The 23341-nt window shown below is 33.4% G+C and overlaps 1 protein-coding gene across 3 annotated transcripts in view; it reads left to right on the top strand.

Annotated features, from left to right (window-relative positions):
* The window catches only part of Tfpi (tissue factor pathway inhibitor), an 80824-nt gene that overhangs the window by 23358 nt on the left and 34125 nt on the right, over positions 1-23341 (top strand). For 2 of the 3 annotated variants that reach the window (XM_027943940.2, XM_071619002.1), the window contains exon 2: positions 17709-17831. In XM_027943940.2, the coding sequence (XP_027799741.1) occupies positions 17711-17831 (121 nt within the window). In that variant the 5' untranslated portion in view covers positions 17709-17710. Of the gene's footprint in view, positions 1-16914; positions 17031-17708; positions 17832-23341 lie in introns of those variants that run through there. The other variant, XM_071619001.1, reaches the window with a different exon arrangement.

A 23341-nucleotide genomic window follows, 5' to 3' on the forward strand; every position in this document is an offset into this window, starting at 1 on the left:
GTGCATATTTATATTATAAATATAAATATAATGTTTAAGTGGCAAACTCTAGAGGCAGAACAAGATCCTGGATTACATCAATTAAATTAAATTGGTTAATTTAAAAGGAAAATAAATCTCAATTTGGCTGTAAATTCTTTCTAAATCAGTGTTATTTTTCATATTTTTTAGTCCTTCTAAGAGTTTGAGGTGATATTCTCATCATTAAATTAACTATGATCTTCTGCATTTACAGTGTACCCAAAATGGTATCAAGAACTACATGGGAGCTGGAGATGTAGCCTAGTCGTAAAGCAGGTGTTTAGCATGCATGAGGTTCTGAGTTTAATTTTCAGCACAAAACAAACAAATAAAACACAAGGAAATAAGAATTACTTATAAAATTATGCTAGCATTTATTAAATTGTTGCTAATATTTATTGAGTTAGTTATCTTTCTAATTCATTTTCCTTTAATGCTCACAAAACACTGTGAGGTAGAATCTCATAAATATTCATTTTATAGATGAATAAATAGTGACAGAGAGAGAGAGAGAGGAGAGAGAGAGAGAGAGAGAAACATACTTCATCAAATTTGTATAACTAATAAGTCACAGAACTGATCATCTGAAGTTCTATGTGGTTAGCTTGTATTAGTTTGTTAGAGCTGCAAGACAGGTACCACATACAGATAAAACAACCAACAGAATTTATTTCCTAAATTATGGAAGTTAGAAGTTGAGATCAAGGGATCAGTAGGGTTGATTTCTCCTGAGCCCTCTCGATTTATAGATGATCCTTTCCTCTGTTTGTGCATCTGTTTCCACCTTCAGTCACTTGAAGTATTCATAATTAGCTCTCTGAAGTTATTTCTTCCAAATATAGCCACTTTCTAAGCTCCTGGAGATTAGGACTTTAATATAAATTTGGAGTGTAACACAATTCTGCCTGTACTCCAGACCACTCCTCTAAATCAATAGACAAACATAAAAAGGGAAAGAAAACAAAGAGGGAGAGAAAAGGGAGAAAGAAGATAGAAAAGGAGAAAGAAAGAGGCTACTTGGAACACAGCTTGGGAGATTACTTGGACTGAGGCAATGGCACTTGATTTCCACATGGGTGATAGCCATCTCCAGTGCAGTGATGTACCAGCAAACCACAATTACCCTGTAGGCAACTGAAGGAAAAGTTGAGCCAATTTCTGTGAAGGTAGCCTTGTATGGGAAACTGAGCATGAACTCTGAAGTCATAGAGATGTGGGTTCAAACATTAATCTCTAGTCCTATTTAGTGAATTTACACTCTGTTTCTGAGTGTCAGTTTTCTAAGATGTGTATCCTGTTTCTTTTAGGATAGGAGTATATTTTGGTATGAGTTGCCTTCCCATAAAAGAGCTCATATGAACAAGTGAAAAATATCAAAGTCTTCCTTTTTCCTTTCCATTTTCAGCTCCTTGCTTAGTTTTATTAAAGGCCATTTTTTTTCTTTCTCATTAAGCAAATTCAGAGCATAAATTCTGATGAAGCAAATAATGCATTTCTTTTGACCGACTGCCTCTCTTCTAAGCATACCTTTCCTTAGTAATCTCTCCACATACTTACCATATCTCTATTGCTTGAATTTCAACAATCATTATTTTCCTTATTTGACTTGAAAAAAAAAAATGTATCACTCAAGTAAACTTTTACACATATATTAAGTGTACTACATTTGGGTACTGTTTTCTTTCAAAATTACGTTCACAAATATTTAAATTTTTAATTTAAATATTTCATACATTGAGAAAATTGGAATAGATACAAACATAAAAGAATAAAATTGAAAAAAATTATTGATAGCTTTATTCCCTTACTTGTTTCTTATTTCCTTACTTTTTGGTAAAACTGACAGGAATAATAAAGCTACATGCATATAAGAATAGAAAACATTTTAGTGGTGGAAGCTAAAAATGTAAGCAAATATATGAGTAGTGGTAATTTTATTTAAAAAATAAAGCAAGAGTTGAACTCTGTGGCATACATTTTTAATACCAGTAACTGGGGAGGCTGAGGGAGGAGCATCTCAAGTGTTAGGCCAGCCTGGACAACTTAGTGATGCTCTGTCTCAAAATAAAAATAGCTGAAGATGTTGCTCTGTGGTAAAGTGCTCCAGGTTCGATCCCTAGTACCAAGAATAGAAGGAAGGAAGGAAGGAAGGAAGGAAGGAAGGAAGGAAGGAAGGAAGGAAGGAAGGAAGGAGGGAGGGAGGGAGGGAGGGAAGGAAGGAAGGGAGAGAGGGAAGAGGGAAAGAAAGAAATAAAGAAAGACATTATTGATAAGAATGCACCATGGTGCAGCTTTGGAAAACAGTCTGACAGTTCATAAGATTGTTAAATGTAGATTTATAGTGTGCAATGATTTGTATGTGGCTTGTCTCCAAAGACTTCATGTGTTGAGAGCTTGGTCCCTAGGGTAATGGTTGGGATAGATTATATGGAACCTCTAAGAGGTCATCCAGTAGAAGGTCCCTGGTAATTAGAAGAACCAGGTGAAATAGATTAAGATAGCTCTCATGGGATCCTGAGCTTTTGTGAGAGCAAGTTGTTGTGACTAAGACCAACTCCTGAAATACCCTCTGGCTTTATTTGGCAACATAGTCTTTCACTGCTGCATGAGCTCCTAACAGGATGCAATCAATCACTAGGCCCTCACCAAAGACCAAGTGAATGAGACTGCCTGCTCTTGGACTTTCCAAGATCAAATATGTGAGGAAAAAACTAAACAAACAAAAATATTTTCCTTGTAAATTTATTTTGCCTTAGTAATCTCATTACAGTAATGAAAAAGGGACACATATACCATTAATCCAACAATTCTACTCTTAATACCCAAGAGAAATATAAACATATGTTCACACCAAAATCTATGCAAGCATCATTCATAATATCCACTAAGTGGTAACAGCACAATTTTCATTAACTGAGGAATGGACAAAAATATTGTGGCATATCAATATAACAATATTTTCAGCAGTAAAAAGAAATGAATATATATATATATATCACAACTTTAGTGAAACTTGAAAATATAGGCTAAGTGAAAGAAGTCATAAAAAATTTATAATTTTATTTATATGAAATTTTCAGGCAGTTCATAGAGACAGAATGTAGTAGAATGATAGTTTCCTACTGATGTGGAAATATTACATGTGTATGAATGTATATATCTTATATATTTACAAATGTGTGTGTGTATGTGTGTGTGTGTGTGTGTGTGTATATATATATATATATACATATATATATATATATATATATATATATATATATATATATATATATGTTTATTTGACTAGGAATTTATATCTATAATATGTAAGATATAAAGTACTCCTACAACTCACTCATGAAATGACAAAGAATCTAAAAAAAGCAGATTATGAAGATAGTGACAGAGAAACTTGGGATGGTTTTCCTTTTAAATATTGTACTTAAAGATCTTTTGGAAATTTTGGGGAGAAGGGAATATCTGACCAGAGTCCTGAATGAAAGACAGAGTCTGCCATTCCATTATTTTGTAGAAGAGTGTTTCCAGAACAGGAAGTAGCCATTTCAAAATACTAAATCTAGCATGAGTTTGGTTTATTTAAGAATCAGCAGCTCCAATGGAGCCAAAGTTTTGTGTCCATAAAGCCAAAGGTAAAAAGAATGATAGGAAATAAACTTCAACAGGTAACTGGGAATGACGTATTATTCAATAAGCTGTCCACCTTTCCCATTGTGAAATGATTCTGCCTCATGATGATGACAATGATGATACAGCAAAACATCTCCAAGCTCCCATTATGTCTCTAATGGCCCTCAGATAGGTCCTCGTGGAAAAGCTATAACTATGTAATGTGTCCAGAAGTAAATGTATCCCTAATATGCACACCAAATAGGACTTATTCAAATGTTCCTTATTGTATAACTAGCACAAACTCAGGATAACCTTGAATTCTCTGTCCTTCATATATTTTATCAGCTTGGTTACTTGATTTAATCAATATTTAACTCAAAAGTCTTTCATACTGTTCCATACTGTGTAGTTTTACCGATAATTCCCTATTCATAGCTTCAATCTGATCCTCTGAATTATGCTGTTATTCCATTTATAGTATTGTTTTCTGGTGTCTCTACATATATCTTGGGTTTTATAAGAGCACATATCATATGGTATGTTTTATGTTTTGTGGTTCTGTAGGAATATCCTTCAGAAAGTTAGAGTATAAATTCCTCAAGAAACCAGGCTTTGCCTGTATTTTCAAACCTCTCCTGGTATCACATGCAACTACTCACTAGCACAGTTATATAATCTAGTCTGGTTCAAGTAACTTCTGAGGCAAATAAAAATTTAAAGGGACTTTACCAAGAAATTCTGAAGTCAATACATCAGAAAGAGGTAATCAGACTAAGCATTAATTATGGTAGTATGATAATTATACTTAATTTTAAAGGTTATGAAAAAATTTCTTATATTTCCTTCAGTTTTTAAAGATACTAAGTCAACTCTCATCTGTTAAACTTTCCTTGTAATAGATCAGTTCTTTGCAGTTGATAAACATAAATAAATTCCTGAAGCATTTTTGACAAATTTTGATAAATCAGGTGTAACAAATGATATTTGACAAAGTTTTTAAAAACTTTTGCACTTATGAGATCTTTAACTGAGAATACTGTTGTTCTGAACAAGACCAGCCACTGATTGATCATCAGTGTTGGGTTCATAAGCAGCATTAAAGCAGCATCCATACTGAGAAACTTAAAATAATACAGATTAGATTGTTTAAGAGTTACAAAATTTGGGAAAAAATAATTTAAATTGATAAACCATAGTTTTAAAATGATGCTATAGTTTCCTGGACAGAGCAATATAAACCAAATGAAAAAAATAAAGTAAAAATTTTATGCATCTGCAGAAAAACGTAAATGTTAAGTCAAGAAACATAAAGGAAAATATTGCAATTGTACTTTCTAACAGATGGACTCTGAGATATAGAACTATTTGTGACATCTAGTAAATGTTTTTCGAAATCAGTGAATTTCCAAGTAGACTAGTGTGATGTGATGCACAACCAGAAAAAATAAATAAATAAAAAGACAAAAATCCCACAAAACCAAGTATACTGAGTGTTGCATCCTGACAGTCACTGAAAACAATATAATATGTGACTCCCCCCATAAAAAATTTGCAAACCTCATATCTGATAAAAGGAATATATCCAAAAGAGTAAAAGAATTCTTGAAATTCAACAATAAGAAGACATACAGTTTACAAATGTAAAAGAGATTTGAACAGACACCTGAACAAAGAAGATATAAGGTGGCAAATAAGCACATGAAAAGATGTTTATCACTATTATCAGGGAATTGGGACTTGAAACAATAATCAAGTAGAAGAAGAAACCTATTAGAATAGCTAAACCTTAAGAAATCAGCAGCCCAAACACTGGCAATGATGTAGGTAACAAAGTCCTCTTATTGCAGATGAAAATACAAAATGGCTTTGCTATTTTGAAAGGCAGTTCATCAATTTCTTATAAAGGTAAGCATAGTTTTAACATATGATCTAACAATCACTCTCCTAGATATTGGTCTGACTGATTTGAAAACTTATGTCCACACATACACACTAAACACGTATTTATAGAAGTTTTAGTCATAATTAAGAAAAACTGGAAGAATCCAAGATGGCCATCTATATATAAGTAAGCAAACTGTGGTAAAATAACACAATGGAATATTACTTAGTAGTATAAAAATAATAAAGAGCTGTAAAGGTATAGAAAGATATCGAAAATCCTCAAATGAATATCACTGATACTAGAACACCATCTGAATAGACTTCATACTATGTGCTTACAATTCTTTGACATTCTGAAAAAGGCAAAACTATAGATAAAATAAAAAGATCACCAGAGATTAGAGAAAAGGATGTGTGAATGGGGGAAGTCGAGGAATTTTATATAGTCAGCTATTCTATGATACTACATAGATGAATCAATGACATTGTGCATTCCTGGATCAGGACAACCAGGAAGAATACACACTGTGACAAGAAAATCATACTATATTACAAATGTATGAAACTACCTTACTGAAGTAGTTATGGGGGTTAGTGTAGCTCAAATAATTTAGAAATGAGTGGAATATGCAAATGGAAAGGGAAAAGGAACTGCACATAAACACTGCACTGCTATTAACAAAATTTTTTCTTATGAAGATATGGATTAATAATTCTAATACTGGCATACATATGTATGAGAAATGAACAATTAAGTGGCTGAGTTGATACTGATAGTCTGTTTTCTCACTGTTGAAGTAGGAATTTATAGATTAATCAAAAAGGTAGGTTAGAATGATTTATGTGGTTATAGAATAGAGTTAGAGATATACATAAGAAGTCATGCTTTGCTTAATATAGATGAATATGTTTCCATGTAGATTTATTTATATAATTTGTTGTGTTTTGAAATAATATTATTGAGATCTAAGTGATGTATAAATAATTGCCCATATTTAATATAAATATTTTGGTGAGTGTGTTAGTTTCTCATTGCTGTGACAAAATACCTGAGCAAAAAGACTAAACTGGGGAAAATTTTATTTTAGCTCACAGTTTCAGGGTTTCAGTCCATGGTTGACCAGCTCCACTGTTTTGGGACTGAGATGAGGCAGAACATTATGGAAGAAGGATGTGGCAGTGGAAAGCTGCTCACCTCATGGCTGCCAGGAAACAGAGAAAGAGAAAAGGGTTCAGGATAAGGTATCACCCCTAAGGGTACTCCCAAGGACCAACCCCAAGGACCCACCCCTTCCAAATAAGTTCCATGTCCTACACTTCATACCAACTCCTTATAGTTCATTTAGCTATGAATCCCTCAATAGATTAAGCCATTGATGAGGTGAGAACCCTCATGATCCAATTACTTGCCAAATCCCCACCTTTGAATATTGCTGCATTGAGGACCAGACTTCAACACTTGAATCTTTATGAGACATTTTATATACAAACCATAACAATGAGTTTGAATACATGGAAAAACCCAAGATAACCATTCACCCCAATCAAGGTAATAGACATCCAACACCTCTCAAAGGTGTGTGTGTGTGTGTGTGTGTGTGTGTCCCCTAGTTTCTGTTCTGTTTATTGTGAGAATAATTAATTTGATATATAACCTTACATTTTGAAATATTAAACACTGTTGTTTATAGTGATCACTTGTACAGCAGATCTCTAGAATTTATTCCTCTTGCCTAACTGTAATTTTGTAGCCATTGAAAAACTTCTATTTTTTCCCCAAACTGCAGACTCTGGAACCACTATTGTACTCTGTGCTTCTATGAATTTGGTTATTATAGAAAGTAAGTGAAACTGAAGAATTTATGGAAAAAAAATTAAAGAAAAATCTTCTTGACCTTGATCCTGACAATGGTTTCTTAGATGTAAGATTAAAAAGCATGTGCTACAAAAGCAAAAATAGAGAAGAGAAACTACTTACACCAAAATTTTTTACAAAGGAAGCAATCCATAATCAATAGAATGAGAAGACAAGCTATTAGAGGGGGGAACATATATTCTTTCTTTCCTTTTTTGTTACTTTTTAAATGGCTTTTTTGAGATATAATTCATGTAAAACATATAATTCACCCATTTAAAGAGTTCAATTTAATGGTTTTAGCAGTATAATTACAGGGTTTGGGAACATTATCCAATCTCTCAATGTGAAATACCATCCAAGTTGAGAACATTTTTTAAACCCACGAAAAGAAACTAGATGAAATAACATTCGCTCTGCTTCTCTCACCCAATACCATCATCCCTCAGCAATAAATAAACAAGATTTGCTTATCATTGACACCTCATAAATTACTAGTTTTTTTCACTTACATAATATTCACTGGATTCATCCATGTTGTATCATCAGGACATAACTCCTTAGTATTTCATGGTATGGATATAGCCCATTTTACTTATTAATTATCAGCAGGATATTTGGATTGATTTCATTTTTTGGCTAATGAATATTATTGTCCTGAACTTTTGTGTGCATGTTTTGATGTGGACACATAATATCATTTCACTACTTAAAAGTGGAATCTTTTCCAAAGCTTGTTATGTGATTTTTTGATCACAGACATTGTAGTGTGTGTGAAGTGGGTTCTCATAATTTTGATTTTGACTTCCCTACTAATTATGTCAAGCATCTTTATATATTTTTATAGTTTATTTGAATATCTTCTATAAGGAAATGTCTGTTCATACCATTTCCCCATTTTTAAAATTGGGCTACGTATCTTTAAATACCATTGAGTTGTAATAAGAATTCCACATATATAATAATATCTGTATATATGTGAGGGATTAGTTCCAGGACCTCTTAGGATACCAAAATCTATAAATGCTCAAATCCCTCATATAAAATGGCATAGTGTTTGCATATAATCTCTATATCTCCTTCCATGTACTTTAAATAAGCTCTATATTATTTATAGCATCTAACATGATATAAATGCTATGTAATCAGTTCTTATACAGATTCCTTAGGAAATAACGACAAGAAATAAAAGTCTGTAAATGTTATTATTATAGAGAGATTTATCTCAAATATTTTCTATTCACTGTTAATTTTTGATTGAAACATTTGACTATATTTTCATCATATATTGTAGATCAGATATATCATTTTCAATTATCTTTGCTTTTCTTCAGCCTCTGTTTTTTTCTTTCTAGAGAAATTATTTTGTAGGAAATGTTTCTAAACTTGATTGAATCCAATTGTTTTTTTTTCCTTTGCTATTTTGCTTTTGGTGTCATGTTTAAAAGACTTAGCCTAACACAAGATCACAAAGATTGTTTTCTATGTTTTTGAAACATATTACAAGTTTTATTCTTGAATTTAGGTCATTGATCTATTTTGAGTTAATTTTGTATATGGTAATGGGAGGGGTCTGATCTCATCCTTTTACATGAGCCTATTCAAGTATCTCAGCATCATCTGTGGCAAAGATTATTTTTCCCCCTGCCCTGGAATAGTCTTGACCCCCTCCTTGTCAAAGTTCAGATGACCATAAGCATATGGTTTTTTTTTATTGACTCTCAATTCTTTTCCATTAATGTAGATGTGCATCCTATATCATTGTCATACTGTCTTAATGACTGTAGCTTTTAGTTAAGTTCTGAAATCAAGGTGAGTCTTTCATTTGTTTGGAAGACTATCTTAATTATCCTTGATCTCTTGAATTTCCACATGAATTTTAATTTTATCATGTCAATTTCTTTAAAAGCAAAACAAAAACTGCTGGGGATTTAAAAGGGATTTCACTAACTGCGGATCAAATTGTGGCATTCTGCCATCTTAATGTTAAATCTTCTTATCCATGAACAAGGGATATATTTCTGTTCATTTAGGTCTGTATGTGCATTTTTACTAGACTGAATCCACATCCCTTCATAACTCAGACATGTATAGGTCTTCTTTTACATTTAACTCTGCTATCTATAAAAACAGAAATAAATGGACAAGGCACAGTGGTGCATACCTGTAAACCCAGGGGCTCTGGAGAGTGGAGCAGAAGGATAATGAGTTCAAAGTCAGCCTTAGCAACTTAGTGAGGCCCTAAGTAACTTAGCAAGACCCTGTCTCTAAATAAAATGTAAAAAAAAAAAAAAAGGCTGAGGATGTGGCTCTGCATTTGAGTGTCCCTAGGCCAAATCACCAATTACAAAAAAAAAAAAAAAAAAAAAAAAAAGAAAGAGAAATGACACTGAATTTCTTCAGGAGAATTCTGAGTGCTATAAAAGATGTTGAATCTTCATCCTCATTTGGAATAACTTATTATACACTAAGTTACATTAAGTTTTCTCCTGATTTCTGAGTGTTTCTTGTATAATAAAACTTACTGAAGGAAAAAAAAAAAAGGAGATCTTACAGATCTTATAAGATCTTATCTCTTGAAAGTTTTTATAGAAACTTACATAATGCTCATCATCCTAATTTTATGTGTAATATATAAAAGTATACATGTACTTGAAAGCATATAAAAATGCTGGAAGAAAACGTACAAATTTGATTAACTGTCTCTAAGAAGAAGTAATGGGATGAAGAAGATGAAGAGGGCTAGGACCAATGTGTTTTTGCCATAAAAGAATTTTAATGTTTGTCTGTTTTTATGTCAAATATGCATGCATCACAATAAATATAACTATATCTTAGTAAAAGTTTATATATATATATATATATATATATATATATATATATATATATAAACTTTTATATATATATATATATATATGATATATATATCCTAAGACTAAATAACCTGGCTGACCTTGAAATCAAACGTGGTATTTAATAAATAGCAGGTTTGAAGGTTTGAGCTCACAGTGCAAAGCATTAGTTGAAAGGATATATTTTAATCCTCTCAGGAAATATAGTTGTTGCTGATCTGTTTCTATGAGATTCTATAATATATATGTGTGTGTGTATATATATATATATATATATATATATATATATCTTTTATTTGCTTGATATTTGGCATTCAAATACTATCATTGATTCCATGGTATTCTCATATCTGAGGTGCAATAAGATTTTTATCTTGCTCAGAGGTCTCTGGCAGTAAGTCTGGTGCTCAAAAACACTGAATTTGTTGATACCTACTCAAACTTTGTTGTCATTATCATAAGCAGAGAGTTTTAGAGGCTTCAGTCCATGATCAGTTGGCCAGATTGATTTGGGAAATGTAGCACATCACTGCAAGGGTGTGTGCCAGAGCAATATCATTAACCTCATGGCTGAGAAATAAAAGAGTGAGAGCATATTTTAGATTATATGCCTGATAAGGGATTAATTCCAAAATACATAAGAAACTCCTTCAACTCAATAGCAATAATAAATAAATTGAAGATTGTATAAAGAAATTGAACATGTATTCCTCCAAAGAAAACATACAGATTGCAGGATCACATTGGTCCTGCAATCTGTACACATGGTAAAAATAAGAATTCATACCCCATTTGAATCAAATGTATGATATATGATATGTCAAGATCATTGTAATGTTTTGAACAATCAATAAAAATAGAAAACATACAAATGGATAACAGGTATATGATAATATGCTCCATAACATTAATTATCAGGGAAATGAAAATCAAAGCAATAGTGAGGTGCTGCCTTATACTTGTTTGTATGACTATCATAAAAGATCAAAAGATGAGGTGGGTTAATGAGGATATGGAGAAATTGGAGCCCTAGCACACTTTAAGTGAAAATATAAAATGATGAAGCAGCTATGAAAAATGGTGTGGAAGCTCATCAAAAAAATGAAACAAGAACATGAGAGAGAGCCTACCAAAAGAATAAAACCTTTTCCAGCTACTCTTCCAATAGGGAATTAATATCCAGAACATACAAAGAACAAAAAAAAAAATGACAACAAAATACAATAAATAACCCAAATAAATAAATGGGAAAAATATCTAAATAGATATTCAAAAGAAGAAATGCAAAAGTTCAAGAAATATGTGAAAAGAATGATCAATGACTTTAGTCTTTAGGGAAATAAAATCAAAACCACATGGATTTCATCTCATTACATAGAGAATGGCAATCATCAAGACTGCTGGTAAAGATGTGTGAGAAAAGGTACGTTTATATACTGTGGGTAGGACCACAAATTAATACAACTCTAGAAAGCAGTATGGAGATTCCCAAAAGGAATAGAGAAAACATATGAACCAGGTATCTCACCCCTGGATATTTATTCAAAAAAACTGAAATACTATACTACATACTATAGTGATACATGCAGACCAATGTTTGGAGCAGTAGAATTCACAACAGTCAAACTGCAACCAGCTCAGATGCCCATCAATAGATGACTTACTAGATGAAGACAATGTAGTTTTACTCAGCCATAAAGAAGAAAGAAATTATGTCATTTGCTGGTGAGATGAAAGTAAAGAACATCATGCTAAGTGAAGTAAACAAGACTTAGAAAGTCAAAGGTCAAATGTTTTCTCTTATAAGTGGAAGTTAAAGAAAAGAAAGGAATAAAAAAAGATGTCAGCTGGGCGCAGTGGGTGCATGCCTGTAATACCAGCGGCTCTGGAGGCTGAGGCAGGAGGATTGCAAGTTCAAAGCCAACCTCAGCAGACAGCAAGGTGCTAAGCAATTCAATGAGACCCTGTCTCTAAATAAAATACAAAATAGGGCTGGGAATGTGGCTCAGTGATCGAGTGCCCCTGAGTTCAATCCCCAGTACCAAAAAACAAAACAAAACATAAGAATGGGATGTTACAAACATAGAAGGGAGGCCAAAAGAGTAAAAGCAGGGAGGAGGGAAGAGCATTTGGAACTATCACAGATTTAAATCTACCAAATTATTCTACGTCCATACACCACAACACATCCAGCAAACACATACACACACACTCTCTCTCTCTCTCTCTCTCACACACACATAATGCATTAATTAAAATAATAACAGCAATAACAGAAGTAGAGCTAGCAGATCAAGGGAGGGAAGAGGGGAGGAACAGGAAAATAATATACAATGAGATGGATTTAATTATGTGCAAGCCACAATGAATCCCATTATTATGTATAATTATAATGCACCAATGAAAACTGATTTAAAAGTTATTTAAAAATGAAAGTAGAATTATTAGATGATCTATCAATCCAACTTCTGGGAACATACTAAAAACAGTTGATATTAGAATCATATCTGCATTCCAATTTTCATTACGGCATTATTCAAAATAGCCAAGACAAAAACGACTCAAGTATTCCTCAACAGATGAATGGAGAAAACATCTACTACATAAACAATGGAATATTATTCAGCTTTAATAATGAAGAAAATCCTGCTGTTGCAGCAATGTGGATGCAACTTGAGGCCCTTATGTTAGTGAAAAATCCAGCCACAGAAGAGGACATAGATATATTTAAAAATAGCGTCGCCTTCTACCTAATGCGGTATACAAAGGTATTTCTTTTACTGTCCAAGAGAGGGCCTAAAAGAAGTGACACCCCAGTAACAATGAACATACCAAGTGCACAGACTTTTTTTTTTTTTTTTTTTTTTTTAGCATCAATCTCCAATGATAGGAATTAGGTCTCTTTAGATAAATGGTTGCCTCTATGACTGGGACAGAAACTAACAATATGAGCCCAGAGTATCTTATAGCAATAGAAAATAAAGAGACACTAAAAAATTTGAAAACCCACATTAATGAAGCTATGGCAAATAAGTATAGGAGCCAGATCAATGCTCTTTCATATTGGCCAAAGCTGGGGGACAACTTGAAAAAGAATATAAATTGTATTTGATGATGATATAAAATATAAAGCAAATATCTATTAATTCATACAGATAAAAATAAAGCTTTTAATAATTTAACAAGTGGAAGAGAACAAATACCTGCTCCAGAAGAATCTCAGACAATTTTAATACATACTCTGATCTCAAGGAGAGAGAACATAACTCCCTACTCCTGAAGTGTGATGTATGTAGTGATTTCTTTCCAGAGAATAATATGGACAGGAGAGAGTCAGAAATATCTTCACACTGGAGAAAACTAACAAGCACTGCCCAAACCAAGTGATTAAAGTCAGTATCAACAGTCAAAAGTCATGTTGGAACACTGCCCCTTGATGTCATAAAAATAACATATTAACTCTATGATCTTCTTCCCCCAAACTTACAATCATAGTTTCATTATGAGAAAAATATCAGACAAATTTGTAGGCGCATCCTACAAAATGCCAATTCTGCATTCTTCAGAATTGCCAAGAACGTTTAAAACAAGGAAAAGTCTGAGAAACTGCCACAGCCAGCGATTCCTTAGAAGAGATGACAATTAAAAGTAATGTGGTATTCTGGATGGGATGCTAGAACAGAAAAAGGAATAGTGGAAACTAAGGAGACCTGCTTCAAGTAAGGACTTCAATTAATAAAATGGATTAACATTGGGTATGCTAATGGTGACAAATGCACCATATTAATGAAAGATGTTAAGAATGTCAGGGAATAAAATAAATTTTTTAAAGGACTAGAGATATGGCTCAGTGTTTAATTGCCTCTGGGTTTAATCCCCAGTCCAAAGTGATGATGAGGATGCTGATGATGATTATGATGATGATGATAATGATGTCAGGTTTATGAAGTCTCTGTACTCTCTTTACAAGTTTTTTTTATTATTATTATTATTTTGTAAATCTAAAGCAGGCAAACTGTGTTAGATAATACCAGGAATTTAAAATGAAATGTTGGTGTGGGATATATCATAGCAGGGTTTAAACATGCTGGGAAAATGTAATAGTAATGGAATACCTTGGAGAATGAAAGATGAAACTGGTTGATCTTGAGCTCACTGGGCCTTCAACCACCTTGTAGTCCAAGGGAGTGAAATCTGAGAAGGAAACCACATTTGAGTTTGCCTAGCAACTGCCTCTAGAGAAAACCATTGGTCAAGTAGAAACTCCAGCCAAGGTGTGTGCTCCTTTATAGTAGAAGAAAAGACGTTTAGTTCACCAAGGCATCTGGATTTCATTGTGCATTAGAAGTGACTACAAAGAAAATGCTAAGAATAAAAGGTTCTGGGAGAAACTATGTGGCGCTACCACATTTTGTTTAGACTTATTCAGAGTTTTGAACATCCTCTAAAGAGCCCTACAGTGCTCAAGGTAATTAATTTGAACAAAAGAAAATAAAACAAAGATATGAGGTCAATAGAAAAACACTGCTGAGTTGGATAGCGTCCTGGACCTGACACCAACTGGCAGTTGAATATTGGCCTAGAGTTTAGTGGGAAATGTGGAGCAATTATCAGTGGTGAAAGAAAAGGCAGTGGTCCAGGATTCATTGAGAAACACTGAAGCTGGCACACTAGTGGAAGAAAAACATAAAACAGTTCTGCTGTTAGTATGAGTATGCTGTAACAGAAATGGCATAGATGATCACATTTGTAAATGTGATTATAAAATAATAATAGTAATACATAAGTTGATAGTGGAAACAATTAATATTCCCCCTTCAAAAGTATTGAGAACAAGCATACAAGGACTTTGAAGAGAGAACATTTTTTACCAAATGTGACATCTAGACCCCTTTTGTTTCAATCAAATGGTTGCCCAACAGAAGCCCACTTAGAAATGATTTAGACTGAAATCTAGTATTATTATACATCAACTCTACTAGACAGATAGACCTAGGAAACTGTTGTACTGATTATTAGTTAAAAGCATTTCACATACCTTTCCTAGCTTGTCTCACCTGGATCCAATGTTATAAAAAAGCAAATGCCTATCTTCCAGCTTCCCACCCAACTTTGTCCAATTTTCTGTAAATGTTTTTTTTTTTTTTAAAAAAGTCTATTAAAAGGAAAAAAACTCATTTTCAATTGAATTTTAGATAAATTATTTCTTTACATGTAAAGACATATCCTCAAAATATTTACTCTGCAACCATAAACCTCCATTTTTAAAACTCTTTGTCAATAGATCCTGTGCTCAACAAAATTGTTTATATTATCATCCTCACAATTATTTTAGCTATAATGTGCTGTAGTATATAGACAGTGCTTTGCCTGTTGACACTCTTCCTTCTGGAAGCAACAATCCCCTCCTTCAGGGAACTATGCTCATTCACTCCACCCCTAAAACATAATTCCATACACACTTGCCAAGGTATTACATTTTCTTGTTCCATATTCCTGACTGGTTAAGGGTCCACTAAATTTTATTTAGGGCCCATTAAATCCATGAAGTTCTCCCGAGTGCTTCACTTCAAATGTATTAGGGTAAAGTGTGGCACTTTTTACAAATTGAAACTATGAATTGTTTGACCCTAGTGGATATAAAGAGTATTCACACTATTTGGATGGATGAAACTTTGTGGTTTAAAATTTCAAAAATGGTAAATGACCACATTTCCAACTTTGTAGAAAAAGTTGTGCTGCAGTGGGAGAATAAAACCTTGCAAATCGTTTAGCAGCAAGAGGAGATAGCAGTAGTGTCTTAAGTCTGGTTGTTTCTGTCATGCAACATATACCTACCCTCTAGTCCCAGATGGGTCCCATTTTCTAGAACAAAGTCTAATTACCTTTGACTTAAATTTGTCCAAGTTTACTTTGGATCTTTGAAACCAAAAACTTAATGACTAAACTTGGTGAAGACGTTAGGCTTCCTTTTTTAGAGATACTAACTTCATAGATTTGGAGTCCTAATTCTTGAATTCTTCACCAAGCACTCAACCTCTACCTAATTCGAGCCATGTAATGGAAAAAAAAAAAAAAGCTTCATGTTATACTCAAGGTATAGCAGGATTGCATATCATAGAATCAAATGGAAATAGAAAAACTGAAAAATGTCTTCAAAGATAAGATGATAAAAAATAAGATGATACCGAGCAGTTTAGTAGAAAGAGCCTTCACAATCACATGTGCATATATTATATATGTGTGTGTATATGTATGCAAGCATACATATTTTGTGAATTCACTTAATGTGCTATGACAAGATATATAATCCTGCCACTGACTAAACATCAGATATATGCTAAACTTTCCCATGTGTCATGAGAAAATAAATAATACATTTCACAGTGATTGTTTAAGGAAGCTTAAAGTAAAATTGAATTTATTACTCTTTTATTTAAGACTGCTTAAATTCAATGGTATACCTTTCCTTCACATAATGGTGCATACTGTGTCTGTGACTACGACAAACCCAGAGAAGTCTCTAAATTGGCTTGGGTGGAATATCTGACCCTGTCCTTGTGTTTACTGCTTTCCTTCCTGACTCTGCAGGCGTCAGTGGCTGAACATGTGCACGTGTTACCTCTTTCCTCTTTTTCTGCTGCATGAACAGTACACATTTCCTTTCACCTTTAGTTTCAAAGGAGAATTCATTTTGTTTTTAAGAGCTGCTTGTATTTTCCCATTATTATTTTGCTCTGGACCTTTAAATCATTCTGGAACAGGAAAAGCCTCACTCTCCTGCTGAAATCTGTTTCCGTTTAAGGGTAAGAAGGTTAGCTCACTACTTATAGTCACTTTTCTGTGAGACTCTTAAAACAGATCAGTCTAAATTGGGGAGGATGAACAGGCAAAGTGGACTGGCTGAAATGTTAATCGTTTTGGGGGGTCTACAGTTCTGTCTGTCTGGCAGCTCATAGAAAACCTGGTTAGGAAATGAGTTATAAACAAATATGTTGCAAAGGAAACAAAGTTGGAATTTCTGAAAATGTGTTTCCTCTTTAAAAGAGGGATCAGAGCAAAGGGAGAAAGAACTATCAACTGAAAATTGCATTAAGAACATAACAGAAAAATTCAAGAAAAATAAGAATAGCTGTAAGAACTATGGAAAGTATGATTTCACATGAAATGGATCTTAATACACACAGCTGTACAGATTAGCAGTTACCTATGGCTCTTAGTCATTGCCCCTTGAAATTGTATTTTCAATGTTGAAATGTGACCTGTATACTTGAATATTATTAACTTTATTTACTAATAATGTTTTTTTTTCAGTAAATTTAAATGTATCCTACACATTTTAAATATGATTCATGGCATACATGAGTCGTAGAGATGTATACGTGTATGTATTTAAAGTTACAGAAATTTGCATTAGAGCAAGGTTAGAGATGGGCTCACATCAGCTCTGTATTTACTAGGTATGTTTGATTTTTGTATTTCAGAGATGATTTATGCAATGAAGAAAGAACACGTGTTTTGGGCTTCTGTATGTCTGCTGCTTAGTCTTGCCCCTATGCCTCTTAATGCTGTTCCTGAGGAAGATGAAGAACATACAAATATCACAGGTAAAATGTTACAAACATTTATCTTGTTTAGTTGGTCAAACTTCTCAAGTTTTTTTTTTTTTTCCCTTCATGTAGGGAATTTTTTTTTAAGTCTTATTTCCCTTTGGACACCTCTTATATGTTTTATGATTATTTTTTAAACTCAGTCCTAAATCAAATTACCAAAGCAAGAAAGTCTTTGGGCTATAATATTAAACACTGAAGTCTCTCTGAAATATTGCAGGGAGCAAAGTGCTGAAGAAACACGATGCCACCGTTTAGCTGGGAGAAAGTAGTGTGGGATGGAAAAGGAAACTACAGATACTGGAGATTTCAGCCATTCTCTCCTTATTGCCCATATTTCCAAAAAGAGAATTTCAGAAATGAAGCTAATGTAAGAATCTAGTCAGGCAGAGTTCCACAGGATCTTGTAATGGAAGTTAGTTCCAATCCCAAAAAGCTCTGAGTATAAAAATGAACATACTTATAATGAAAAATAGAACAAGGAAAAGGCTGCATAGCATTTGTTATCTAGATTTATACTTTATGTAAAAAGTTATATTTTGTAGCAAATTAGTAAATTATTGACAGACATCTCAAACTATTGGTAATAGAGAATATTAACATTGTGATAGCCTCTATCATTTATTTGGTAGTTTGTGATAGACATTTCCATAAATACATATTTCAATTTCACATCTCTAACCACTTTAAGTTGATGATTTTCAGTGTATTCCCTTTTAACAAAGATGTATGAATACATTGTGTGTGTGTGTGTGTGTGTGTGTGTGTGTGCCTGAAATGGGTTGGTTCAAAGCAAACAGTAATGATTGAAGCCAGATACTTAAGAATCTCACAGTTTCAGAGGGGAGCCTGGAGGGTAGACAGGCCATTTCAGTATAACATAGTGCACAGAGCGAAAGAGCATGCAGAAGCTGCTGCTCTTGATACAAAGAGAAAGCAACTCATCCAAACTTGGTGATCTGAGAACTTGGCTTGGAAATACAGAGTTATAAAAATTTCCTAGAGATCCAAGAAAATAAAAACCATTCTGTTCTTTGGACAATAGGAATGTGGACCTTATGAGATGATTTTTAGTCCTTTATTTAACTCTTTTCTCAAATGGGAATGAGATAAGTAATGACATGCTGAAAGTTAGGGGGACAAGGGATGTTGAGGACAATATCCCAACAAGATAAAGACAGGCAAGCTCATCTTGGGAGGTACAAAGAGAATGGGTCCCAGTGTTCTCTCTGTCCAGTCTCCCTCGAAGGACTGAGAAAATTTATGCCAGTTATGTAGGAACTGCCACAGTCAGGCAGGAAATTGTTTCTGATGCCACAGTCATCCAGGAAACTAGAATTAGCCCGTCAATAATTAAGTCAAATCTTAAAGTCACTATAAGGTAGCTTGCTGACCTAGATGGAAAGGAAATGATTTTGATTATAGCATAGACTTGAAGACCTCCTGGCTTACTTGTTACATAGTCTTAGTTTTGTTTTTTGTTTGTTTTTTTTTTCTGTTTTATTTTTCATTGATCTTGCAACACCATGATACCACATCTGAATGAGTTCAAATTTGGAGATACAACTTGTCACATGATGCCAAGATCATACCATCACTTTATAGAAATATATTGTTTCATTGAAATAAGGTACTATCAATTACAGAAAAATATACAGAATTTTTCTACCTCTCTCACAGTCAACTGTAGACTTAAAAAAAATCAGCCCAAACAGCAGGTATGAGGATGTAGAATAAACTTCTTGATAAGAAAACACCATAATAAATAAAAGTACTGATTTTTTTAAGCCTTTGGACTAGGAGACACAAGATTAGCAGAACACATTTAGAGAAAGGCAGATATGTTTCAGCAGAATCAGAACTGAGCAGGCCTGTGCTCACAGAGGTGGTTTTCCATTCATACCTTTGTGAAATTAAAAGTTATTTAAACCCTCTGAATTCCAGTGTTCCAAATTGTAAATAAGTGTTGTCATAACTTACTTCCACATGGTTGGAAACAGCATAAAGGCATCTGGCACACTTTCCTGGCAAAGAGAACCTATCTGTATTGTTCCTTTTCATAGAAGTTGAATTCTTTAGTCAGAGAGCCAAATGGCAGGTGGCCTCTGTTACCTGAGAGCTCTAGATTCCCAGAGGAGTGACCCAAGGATGAGAGTTCTAACAGACAGTACATGACATTTCCTCAGGCACCAAATAGTTTACTGAGCCTTTGATCCAACATCCCAGGACACATTCTCAACTGTGGAACACAAAATACCTGGAATCAACTACAAAAATGGTTGAATGCAAACCATAATTTTATTTGTGTGGCTACCCCGGATTCAATTACTATGATATTGCCCCTTCTGATCAGAAGCAGATAATCCCGACTGATAGACATTTTCTTCAGGTCTCAATTTCAACTCTCAGGAAAGCTAGCCTTAATTCCCTCAGGTAGGTATCCAGTTACAGACTTGCAAAGCACTCTGAATCTCCCAAATATTTATGTAAGTCTACAAGGTTTACATACTCCATGAGAGGGGTTGCTGCTATCCAATCTACTGTTCACTTGCTGAGATGCCACAATGCCTAACAGATACATGATCAGCAAAGGATTATTAACATTCAAAAGATTTATCTGAGTAAGCAATGGAAAACAGGGAAGACTGCCATCTCTTTCAAGTGGAGTGGTGAAGCACTGTGTGTCAGACAACACACAGAAATACTCCTCCATTTTAGGGATGCTGTGCTTAAGTATAGGTCACAAGGTCAATGCATGAAAAGGTATTCTAATACAAAACTTCTGTAAGAAATGCCTTAAACTGTGCATGGCAGTGAGGAATAATAAGAGGAATGATATTAATAAAATACAGTCAATTAAGGTTGATAGTGTTTCTTTAGCCATTTGCTATGGAGTTATTACCTTTCATTATTGAAACTATTTTTATTTTTATAAATTTAAGAAAAGTGTAAATTATTGAGCAAAAAATCTATAATTAAATCTATGCCATAAATCAGTCATAGAGGTATGTGACAATATCACACAGATATTAAGAATGAGTGAGATATCTGCTGTAAAACTGCTTGGGAGTTAATGCTACATCCATCACTTATAGTGTGACTTTGAGAAATATGCTTAATTTATGTAATGTTATTTTATAATTTGTAAAATGAAGATAATGTCAATCTCAGAAACGTGGGATCATCAAATGATATAATTATTTAAAAATCTTTGTATTATAATATCTTTTTGTGTGTACCTCTTTGTGCTGAGTAATTACTCAGTAATACTAGCTATTGTTGTTACAATAACTACATAAGGACACTTTGGTTTGCAATCTTTTACTTTGTGGTACGCTGACACACTCTTGTGGTGAAGTTATTGAATAGCAGGCTGAATCTGGGGCAGGTGATTCCAGATGAGAGCTATAAAAGATTTAGCTGGATGATAAAGACTATCAACAATATTGAGAGAAAGCAGTGTAACTATTAATGCAAATGAATCTCATTTAAATCTTTGAGTAATAAGAATGTTTTTCCTGAATATATTTGGAAATGTGGGTATTATGTGTTTACCTGTGTATATCATAGGCAAAGTATTTAAAGAAAATGAGAAGTATGAATTTTAGTGCACAGCATTAGGTATCAGAAAGTGTGTGTGTGTGTGTGTGTGTGTGTTACTAGGGATTGAACCCAGGGTTGCTTTATCAGTGAGATATATACCTAGCTTCTTCTATTCTTTATTTTGAGGCAAGGTCTTCTTAAGTTGCCAAGGCTGGCCTTGAACTTGCAATCCTCCTGCCTCAGTTTCCTGCCTGCTCAGAAACTCTTAATATGCCATAGAAACCTTTGGGAGACAATATTGATTTATCAGACAAGTTTATCAGCATAAAATATTAGATAAAGAAATAGAAAAAAGCAAATGAAATTAAAACTTGTATACATTAATGAATGGTTAATTCATTATGATGGAATTATTTGCAAATACTATGTGTATTGATTAAATTTGATGACACCATGCTATAAGTAAAAAAAAATCAAAAACTATATTGGCCACTGAGTATGGTGACTTATTACTGTGATCTGTGACTTGAGAGGCTGAAGAAAGAGGCTGAAGCAAGACTGTCTCAAAATTTAAAAAATGATAATAATAAATGTAAAAATGGCTATTTGCGACTCAGTGGTTAAGCACCCCTGTAGTAGCAAAAAAAAAAAAAAAAAAAAAAAAGCACAAACACAAAACTCTTTCGGCCAATTGAACAGAAACCCAGAAAAGCTGAAATGCAAATGCTCAAATACACAGAAATCAAATTTAGTTAAAGGTTTGAACAATATTATAGCTTATTAATAAGGGAGTCCACAACAATCGTGTTTGGTGCTGAAAGTTTTTCTCTGTCATAACAATCCTCTGTCATATATTAGTTCTATCTTATCAAATTTGGTGTCTGAAAAATTTATTATTCTATCATTCCTGTTCAATTTATTTTATATGAAGACAAAATGCCAATTCAGTTATCAAATAGATCAAAATAGTGATCAAAAGTTTTCAAGGTTGTATTGGTAGTTGAGAGAAAATTTACATGTCCATGAATAATCATTGTCACATATATCAAACAGCACAACAATACAAAATTTTGATAGAAATTGTGTGTGTGTGTGTGTGTGTGTGTGTGTACATACACTCAATACATAGACAATATCTGAAAAGTACTCTATAGCATTCTTTGGTCATTATTCGGTTGCACCAATCACAGTTTTATTTATTTGTTTTTTAATTTCTTTTCAGTTTTTAAAAATGATAAATGAGATGATATGTATTTTCTGTGTATAACATGATGTTTCAGGGTTGGGGCTGTAGTTCAGTGGCAGAGCACTTGCCTTTCACGTGTGAGGCACTGGGTTCAATCCTCAGCACCACATAAAAATAAACAAATAAAAGTAAAGCCATGCTGTCTATCTACAACTACAAAAATTCTTGAAAAACATAACGTTTAAAGTATATGTGCAATGTGGAAGGATTAAATCTAGCTCATTATATGTGCAGTATGTAAGGATTAAATCTAGCTCATTAACCCATGCCTTACCTCACATAGTTACCAATTTTTTTTTGTGGTGAGAACACTTTACATCCACTTTCAGCATTTTTCAATAAGAAACTACATTATTAGCTAGAATGACCACGCTGTTCAATTGAGCTCCTGAATTCACTCCTCCTGACTAACTAAAATTTTTATGATTTGACCACCAGATCCCCAACCCATCCCCAACCAACTATAATTTTAAAGCTATCTCACTGGAAAATTCTGTAAACAGAACTAGGTGTTTATTAATATTACTGAACTTGATAAAAAAAATCTAATTTTAAAACTTTCATTGTTTTCTTTTTTGTGAATATCCTTCCCATAATAGGAATTTTTTCTGTGACTAATATAAGTAAATATTTAGGAATCAAAATTATAATTCAAGGTCAAGAAATTTCTTCATTTCATTTAAAACAGAAAGATTTGTTTGAACTTTTGCAACATTAC

Source organism: Marmota flaviventris, chromosome 11 (assembly GCF_047511675.1).
Source record: "Marmota flaviventris isolate mMarFla1 chromosome 11, mMarFla1.hap1, whole genome shotgun sequence".
Lineage (NCBI taxonomy): Eukaryota > Metazoa > Chordata > Mammalia > Rodentia > Sciuridae > Marmota > Marmota flaviventris.